The sequence below is a fragment of the Otolemur garnettii genome, unplaced genomic scaffold, assembly GCF_000181295.1.
Source record: "Otolemur garnettii isolate 467f Iridium unplaced genomic scaffold, OtoGar3 scaffold00156, whole genome shotgun sequence".
Lineage (NCBI taxonomy): Eukaryota > Metazoa > Chordata > Mammalia > Primates > Galagidae > Otolemur > Otolemur garnettii.
This window is the reverse complement of record NW_003852551.1, coordinates 403,693-412,566: the sequence shown is the minus strand read 5'-3', so window position 1 is coordinate 412,566 and position 8,874 is coordinate 403,693. Positions and strand designations below refer to the sequence as shown.

Below are 8,874 nucleotides of genomic sequence, written 5' to 3'. Positions count from 1 at the left end.
TTGGACACTGATGCAAAAATAATGCTTTTATGGCCTTTTATAAAATAAAAATTCATTTAATTAAACGATATGTGAGCCTCTGCTATACTGTGTGACATGCCAGAGGCATTCTAACGGGAGTTCTCTCATCTCCAGAAGTTGAGTCTTTTTTTTTTTTTTTTTTTTCGCAATTCTGCAGTTTTTGGCCAGGTTTGGGTTTGAACCCACCACCTTCGGCATATGGGGCCGGCGCCCTACTCCTTCGAGCCACAGGTGCCGCCCCCCTCCTTTTTTTTGAGACAGAGTCACACTATGTCACCCTTGGTAGAGTGTCATGGTGTCACAGCTCACAGCGACCTCAAACTCTTAGGCTTGAGCGATTCTCTTGCCTCAGCATCCCAAATAGCTGGGACTATAGGCACCCGCCACAGTGCCTGGCTATTTTTTGTTGCAGTTATTTAGGTGGCCAGGGCCGGGTTCCAGCCCGCCACCCTCGGTGTATGTGGCTAGGGCCATAATTACTGTGCTACGGGCGCCGAGCCATCCAGAAGTTGGGTCTGATTGAGCAGGGAATGAATAGTTCTCAAGGAGGTCTTCAATATCAAAACTACATTAAACAGTATTTTCCTTTTTTATGCTCATTCTCTCACAAACGTGTTTTCCAAAGGGTACATGATATGACGTGTAATCAATGGCAGTGGAATCTGTGCTTGTGTGTTATGATGTCTTAAATTTTCTCCATTTTAAGTTCTAATTCAGTACATTTTAATAGGTATAACCCACATTTCTTTTTTAAAGCGCTCTTTGGGGTCTTCCATAATCTGTAAGAATATAAAGGGGTCTTGAGACCAAGTTTGCGAACCATTGCAATACAAAACGGACGCATATCCAGAATGCCCTTAGCAACAAAGAATAAAGAATTTACATAACAACGGAGATTAAGAGGTTTGGTCGCAACCAGGTTAAACGGAGGTGGGTAAACGGAAATGACCAGAGTGGGGCTAGGGGGCCATGGTGTGCAGGGGGTGCTCCCGCCGGCATGCTGAAAGCACTGGAGTGACAGTCTTGGTTCTCTGCAACAGTACACACCTCCTCCTTTTCCACACTCCATACAAAAAGCAGTTAGACAGGGATCTAACAAAAATTTGGACCAGATAGGAAATTTCAGGACGGCCTCTCTGAGTTAAATTAAAAGTCCGTCCACTTAGTAATAACTGTAAAGTTTAGCGTTGGAGCTTAAACATCTGCTTCCTCACTTTAGGGAGATGGCTAGGAAGGATGGGTGCGCGCCAGGCAGAAAAGGGCGGGAAAATGAAGAACTAAAGAGAAAAAGAAAGAAAGAGCTAACTGTAGGGGGAGGGGGGAAAGGCAACTCCAGAAGCCAATGAATGAGACCGAGGCTGCAGCGCGCGCACCTCCCCCTCCGCACGCGCAGGCGCAAACCTGGTTATCTCGCGGGAGATAGTCGTTGCCTTTCCCGGCGTTGTTTGGAGGTGGGGGGTAGTGGAGGCGGGAGTGAAGTCTCGCGAGAAGAGGCTGTAGCCGTAGCGGAGCCGTGTGGTTGTGTGTGTCTGAGGATCCGCCACTGGAACTGCGGACGGTTTGCTAAGCCCGTTAGTTCCCTGGGCCGAGACTCGCCCCACGCCGTCATGTCCCGCTACCTGCGCCCCCCAAACACGTCTCTGTTCGTCCGGAACGTGGCGGACGACACCAGGTAGGTACAGGGCAGGTACTGCGGGCCTACTCCTGGAGGCCGCAGGCGCGCAGAGAGGACCCTAGCGGCGGCGGCGACGGCGCCGAGCCGGGGGAGCGGAAGGGGCGAAGATGGCGGGTTCAGCGCCGACACTAGGCCGCGCCGCTGGCCTCAGCCGCGGCGTGGGAGCGAGGGCGGAGCCCCTGCCCTAGCTGGGCCGCCGCGGGGAGCGCGGGCCGCGTGGCGGGGTTTTTGTTGCCCTTCCCCCTCCGCACTTCGGGGCCCCTTCCTTCCCGCTTCCTCTGGGTGCAGCCAGCCCCGGCTACTGTATTTCCGCGGCCCAGCATCCGCTCCCCATTGATTCAAAATTCACCTTCTTCGGGGTGCACGCCCCCTCGGCCCAGAGAGATATTTTTCTGTTTGAAAAAAGAATTGCGGTGAAATAACGGGATCGAGGAAGAGGAATATGGCGAAGCATTTGCTACCTTTTATCTTTTTCTTAATTTTTGGTCGTTGTTAACATGTGTGGGTTTTAATCTGTTGGAGACGTTTTGGAAAAGGGATGTTGAAATCAGTGGAGTTTAATTTTTTTTTTCAGTTAAATGTCGCGAGTAGTTTTTCCCGTTTCCTGGAAATTCTGGTCACCCTTTTAGAAAAGAGGTTTTAGGTAGCCTTTACTATTAGCCCGTTGACACCGAAATTAGAGTACTCCATACCTACCTTAAATAGGTTTTGTTCTCACCAATTCCTTTAATTGTTTCAGGTTGCTTTTATATTTCAGGATCCACTTAGAAACAAGAAGTAAGATGTTAGTTTTGGGTGTTTATTTTTTTGTTAGGTTAGATACATTGTGATTTTAATTTTTCAGAACATCAACTGCATACTATTAAGTGTCTGATCCCATTGCTAAAATTTTACTGTAGTAAAAATAAGTGTTTGGTATTTTTCGGAGCACTGGAGTCGATTTGATGCAGTAAAAGAACTACATTAGTAAAGCTTATATACAACCTGATGTTGGTGTACTTTTTATGAAAAGTGCAGGCTGTGAATAAAAACAATATTCACATTGTGTCTTGTTTTCCTGTTGATGTAAAATAATGATACATCTAATTATGAACTGCATTTTTATCTTTCAAAGTCTTGGATCCTGGCTTCCCTTTACTAAAAAGGTTTATTGCCTGCCTATCTTTGTATGCTTTTAGTTGGCTTTTAATGTTGAGATTTAGAAAGCTTGTTTGTTCAGGTCACCCAGGGATACTGCTGAGACCTGTGGGGTCTCAATACTGTTAACCATAGTCCCTTTCAGTGATTGAGATGCTACAGAAAGATAACTTTTGCTTACAAAGAAGCTCCTTTCAGGGCATGAACATAAAAATTTGAGGTCTTTTTATGATTTTAGGTCTGAAGATTTACGACGTGAATTTGGTCGTTATGGTCCTATAGTTGATGTGTATGTTCCACTTGATTTCTACACACGCCGTCCAAGAGGATTTGCTTATGTTCAATATCCTTTCTTCAGATGGCTGATTAGTGAGGGGTGTTGAAGTTTGAAATTCAAGTTTATGTAAGTGGTAACATCTAAAAAGTAGTTTATTTTTGTCCTCTTATAAATGTCTTATGTCTTCAAATTTTTGAAAATTGCTTCTGACTCACACATTGCTGTTTCTTAAAGTTAATCCAAAAATAGTAATATTTAAATTCCCATTCATGCTGCTAACACTCAAATCAGTGATTATATGTGATTTAAATTTGAATACACTCTGGTTGCTACCACATTTAAATGTAAGTCAATTAAAAGTTAATATGTTCTTGTGCTTAGCAATTAAAGTTTGGTATTCTTGTTTGTTAATTTGAATCACTTGATCAAAAACAAATTGTATAACAATGAGGTAAACTTCTTTAATATTGTCCCCTAATTTGCTGTCCTCTGTTGTTACCTCAGAGAATGTAAAGCTGTACAGTTATGGCGACCCCAAAGAGAAAGCATGAAAGAACCTTTAGAGTAGAGTTCAACACTTAAGGCAAGTAGACAAGCCAAAGACCTCTTAAGGATCAGGCTTGAAGAGAAGGGAGAGTTTGGGAAAAGAAAAAATAAAGAAAAGCTGGAAGAAGGACAAGCCTAATGGGAGACAAAGCCTCGCTTTATCTACAAAAGGGGGAAAAGGTTGTTTTTCAAAGTTAAAGATAAAGCCATCTGTCATATTTGGCCAAGCATCTCATGACAAGTCCTTCTGACAAGCACTTAAAGAGTTAAAGGTCAAGATGAAGTTGAATGATGGCCAAGATTAAAGGAGTCATACCTGATGTATCCTACAGAATAACTTTATTTTTATTTTTATTTTTTATTTTTTTATGTTTTGTAAGCAGTTAATTTTCAAAATGATTCGGTTTGGTCTAGTGACAAAACCTGTAACTTGATTTGTGTGGGCCTTTGATGTTGTCATTGTGGTCTTGTATAAATGCACTCTCTCTTAGCTTATCAAGTTATAACAGGATGTAATATTGTTAAGATTCAATTCAGCATATTACACAGAGTAGCAGGTAGTGTGCTCTTTGGGGTAGCATAAGGTTCTGGGATCAGGCCACAAAGCTCTGCTTAAAGTAGAGATGGGTGCATGTACTGGGGACTACTTAGAAACAGCTCTGGTGTTCTTGTAGGGTCAGATCCACTAGAAATACTGTTTATAGAATTTTTAAGTGGCTCCTGGGGATACACACAAACCCTTAACTTCTTGGAGTTTATCTCTGTGATACCTATTGGCCCTGCACTGTGTTAGCACACCTGATCAGTTGGCCCTGAGTAGGTTGCAGAAAGCCTTCTCCCTGGGTACCTAAAAGTTAATTAGGATCTGTGGGAAACTGGTACCTCACCTAGGATTTCAGGTAATCTTACCTCCTCACTTAAGTGAGATCCTCTCCCTGCAACAACAAAGGTTTAGTCTGTGGACCTCCAGCTGGGAGAAACTGCTTAAATTCAGTGGATCTGAAATTTAAGTTAGCAGAGAGCTAATGGAACTTAATGGGGAAAGGCCAAAAGCTACTGCTGCAGGGCCAGTGATCAAAGACAGTTGTGGGAATTCGTTGCAAAATTCTGTTACAGGGAGAATCATAAAGGTGGCTGTGCATTCTGATTTTACCTGGTTTGGAATGGCCTGGGAACCAAAGTCAGCAATAAAGTCAAGAGTGTGTAATACCGGAGCCAGAAAAGGGTGGTTATACAAAGAAAACTATAGGAGAGTGATAATTATATATATATAGAGAGAGAGAGAGAGTAGATCTTTATGGTCTTTAAAATAGTTAGAAGGAAATAAGTAACGGGCTTATCAGTTTCATTTTTGGAAAGACCATGAAATTCATATTTCTCCATGACTGACATCAGAGTGATACTTGGTTGCCACTGTTCCTGCTCTCTCTTCTGCCTCACTCTCTTCATATCCCTGGCTTACCAGGTAAAGTAGAACCTTGCCATCTATACCAGGATTCCATTTTTGAGGGTAGCCCCAGAGAGGATGCTCTGTTCTCATTAATAATTTTTATAGCTCTTCATATAAATCCTTTTAAAAAATTGTTATGTTCTATCTCTTGGGGTAACAAAGTAGTATAACCATTAAGCGAACTTATTCTTTTTTAGTTTAAAGCCAGACTGCATTAACCTTGAGGAATGTTCAGTTACAGTAATCAAGATCCTAAACTCCCCATCAGCCTTTTCCTTTTCATGTTGAAAGTCCAGTAAATCATGACTTGGGAAAACCTCTTCTTCCATTTTACCTACACATAATGGCCTCAGTAAGAGAGAGCTGGAAACCTGCTGCAGTCTTTTAATTCTTTTCCGAACAAAAAGTGGGAAGTCTAGTGAGGCAGACCATTTAGTCTCTGGAATAAAAGAACACTAGTATCAGTCTTAAAAGGAGTGTGTCACTTCAGGGATATTTTATAATCAGCTTTCCAAATCTGCACCCTGGTGTTCTGTTTCAAATGTAACCAATAGAAATGTATAATTTAGAATAGTGGGAATTTTTTTAAGGATAGAATGGAAATCTGTGCCTGAACCTAACCTGGATCCCTCTCCAAACCTTTTATATCAAGCATTACCTTGAATGTATCCTTTCCTTCTGTGAGAATGGTAGAGAGGTGGTTAAGGAGAGGAGCTAGGTTTGGACAAAGTAACTGTGTAAAGCCAGGAGTTCTCATAGTATTATTGCTGACAAGAGGTGGGAGGACTATACATCTTAGCTTCTCAGATCAAAAATGAGTACTAGCAGTTCTGCTTATCACTAGTAAATATTATTTTGAAATTCTTGAATTGGAAAACAGTCCTAAAGCACTTTTTTGCTGAACGCTGTATGTTTAGTATTGCAGTTAGGGCTTTCCGGTCTAGGAGTCCTTAATCATGGTTTGTTACTTCTTGGTAGCATGTAATATGCTTATTATACTGATTGTCTCTAGTATTGCCTAACTCTGTCTTGATACCCACAAATGGCTAGAGTACCAGTCTTTCCTGTGCAGTGCAAGGAAGACAAGTACATAAATTAATAGTATTAGGTATAGCTGTAAAAAACAGCAAAATATGAAGTTAATGCTTTCATCTCTTGTAAGGTAAGACATGTTCTGCTTGCTCACACAAGAACTATTGGCATTTCCTTTTTTTCATTTGAAACAAATAAGTATGGAAAACAGTATTTTGGTTTTAAGAAATTTCTGTTTTAGCATACAGCATAGAACTGACCTTTGTGGGTTTTTTTATGAAGTTAATTCTTAAAATTAAGAAAATCTTTTTGATAGGACATGTTGGTGATTCAGCTATAACATGTTATTTCAGTCATAACATTACAGTGTATATTCACATGTATTTTCAGAAACATGCTTTGGAAAATCCCAAGTGTTTATACTATTAAGTGTTAATGGCTGCATCAGCCAATTAGTAAGTGGGATCTAACTGATATTTCTAAAACAATATTGGGAGATTATTAATTTTTCCAGACTTACCACCTGAACTTTCATTCATTATCAAAGTTTACAAAACTTCCCAAGCCCCTTAACATTTAGTACATTTGAGGATGTTCGTGATGCTGAAGATGCTTTGCATAATTTGGACAGAAAATGGATTTGTGGACGTCAAATTGAAATACAGTTTGCACAGGGAGATCGGAAGAGTAAGTACCCAAATGCCTAACATATAAATGTATTATTTTTAGACAGTGTTCTTGAGATTTTTTTTTATTAAAGCAATTTATACATCTGTTCAAAATCCAAAAGACTTTTTAAAGAAACTAGAGTATCTTGAATATTTCATATTTTTCAAGTGGATTACAAAGTTTCAGGGTAAGTGTAGCTAAGATGTGGAGATCAGAATGCCTGAAATATGTTTGAATTCTTCAGGAAGTTGATTATACAGGCATAGGCCAGATGTTAGCTACATGCAGATAATGTAGGACTATGAATAGAATGGAATAGAATCTTATAATTATGTTGTCTTGGGCAAGATACTAAGAGAGATTGAAGTAGCTGCTGTAGAGGAGGAAAACTCAGGTAGATACAATCTATCAGTAATCCTCTAGTTCTTGAGTTGGGTAATAGGTTCCTGGGTATTCATTTTGTTACTTCTATGTACTTATATCCATACATAAAGTATCTGCTTTGTAGAATTGCATGAGATAATACAAAAATTGAGGACTGCCCAGGAGTATGGGTATGTATGAGACATTCAGTGTTAGCACTTTCACTTTTTTTTTCTTTTTTTGAGACATGGTCTCACTATGTCACTCTTAGTAGAGTGCTGTGACATCACAGCTCACAGCAACCTCAAACTCTTAGGCTTTCTCTTGCTTCAGCCTCCCAGGTAGTCGAAACTATAGACGCCTGCCACAGTGCCCAGCTATTTTTTGTTGCAGTTGTCATTGTTCAGCTGGCCCAGGCCGGGTTCAAACCTGCCAGCCTCTGTGTGTGTGTCTGGCACTGTAACCACTGTGCTACAGGTGTTGATTCTCTTCTACATTTTTTTTTGGTCAGGGTGTCTGAACTGTAATTATATATTAATACATTTTGACACTGCACATTGTTTATAGGCCTCGGGTAAGTATCTTGTTATTGTTAATTGTTTTTCTAATAAAATGGAAGTCTTGGCAGGATAATTACAAACCAGTGTGTGATTCAAAAGCCATTTTTTTTGTTTGTTTGTTTTCTTTGTTTTTTTTGAAAAGGAAAATGGTTTATAATTTTTTTTGTGATTTATTATTTATAAATTTGTTTTTTATTTCAAATTAATATGAGGATACAACTTTTAGGTTGTGCTCACTTCCAGCATAAAGTTCCATTTGTAAAACAGTGCCATTTGTATTTTAATTTGGAATTTTAAAAATCCTTTTGTGGTGTAGATTACTAATGTGAAAGTAGTTGTCTTTTTCTTTCGTTTTGGAAGTGAGTTCTTTGCTGCCCAGGCTATATAGTGCAGTGGAGCAGTCATAGTTCAGTGAAACCTCAGACTCCTAGGCTCAAGCAATCCTCCCTGCTTCAGCTTCCTAAAGCACTGGGGTTATACACATGAGCCAATAATACAGTGTTCTGATAGACATTCTTGAGAGTAAATACATAAGCTTTTCCAAGATTAATATTCACAGCCTTGACCTAGCCCAAGAAAGAAATGAAGACTAAATCATGCTGTAGGTCTGCATGTCACACCAAAACTAGAGAAATCTCTAAAAACAGAATCCAAAACACATACACACTTCCCTTGGTGTTTAAGAGAAGGGGATGCAGGAATTTTTTTGAGGCAGAGTCTCAGTTGCCCTGGGTAGGGTGCAGTGTTGTCAGCATAGCTCACAACAGTAGTCTCAGGTGACCCTCCTGCCTCAGCCTTGCCAGTAGCTGGGGCTACAGGAGCCTGCCGCAATGTTTGGCTAATTTTTCTATTTTTAGTAGAGATGGGATCTCACTCGTGCTCAGACTGGTCTTGAACTTGTGAGCTCAGCTGATCCACCCACCTCAGCCTCCCAGTGTTCTAAGATTACAGGCATGAGCCACCATACCCAACCAGAAATTTTTTTTTAATTGAGGGTTTCAGTACTAAGTTTTTAATATTTCTAAATATTTGTGTTGTGTATTTCCTAGCACCAAATCAGATGAAAGCCAAGGAAGGAAGAAATGTGTACAGTTCTTCACGCTATGATGATTATGACAGATATAGACGTTCTAGAAGCCGAAGT

General features: G+C 40.4%; 1 protein-coding gene across 1 annotated transcript in view; it reads left to right on the top strand.

The window, feature by feature from the left end:
- The first annotated feature begins 1,439 nt into the window (after nucleotides 1–1,439).
- The window catches only part of SRSF10 (serine and arginine rich splicing factor 10), an 11,447-nt gene continuing 4,012 nt past the window's right edge, over nucleotides 1,440–8,874 (top strand). The window contains exons 1-4 of the mRNA XM_023519097.1: nucleotides 1,440–1,693; nucleotides 3,072–3,176; nucleotides 6,722–6,825; nucleotides 8,780–8,874. Coding sequence (XP_023374865.1) covers nucleotides 1,629–1,693; nucleotides 3,072–3,176; nucleotides 6,722–6,825; nucleotides 8,780–8,874 — 369 coding nt within the window. The 5' untranslated portion in view covers nucleotides 1,440–1,628. The remainder of the gene's footprint in view (nucleotides 1,694–3,071; nucleotides 3,177–6,721; nucleotides 6,826–8,779) is intronic.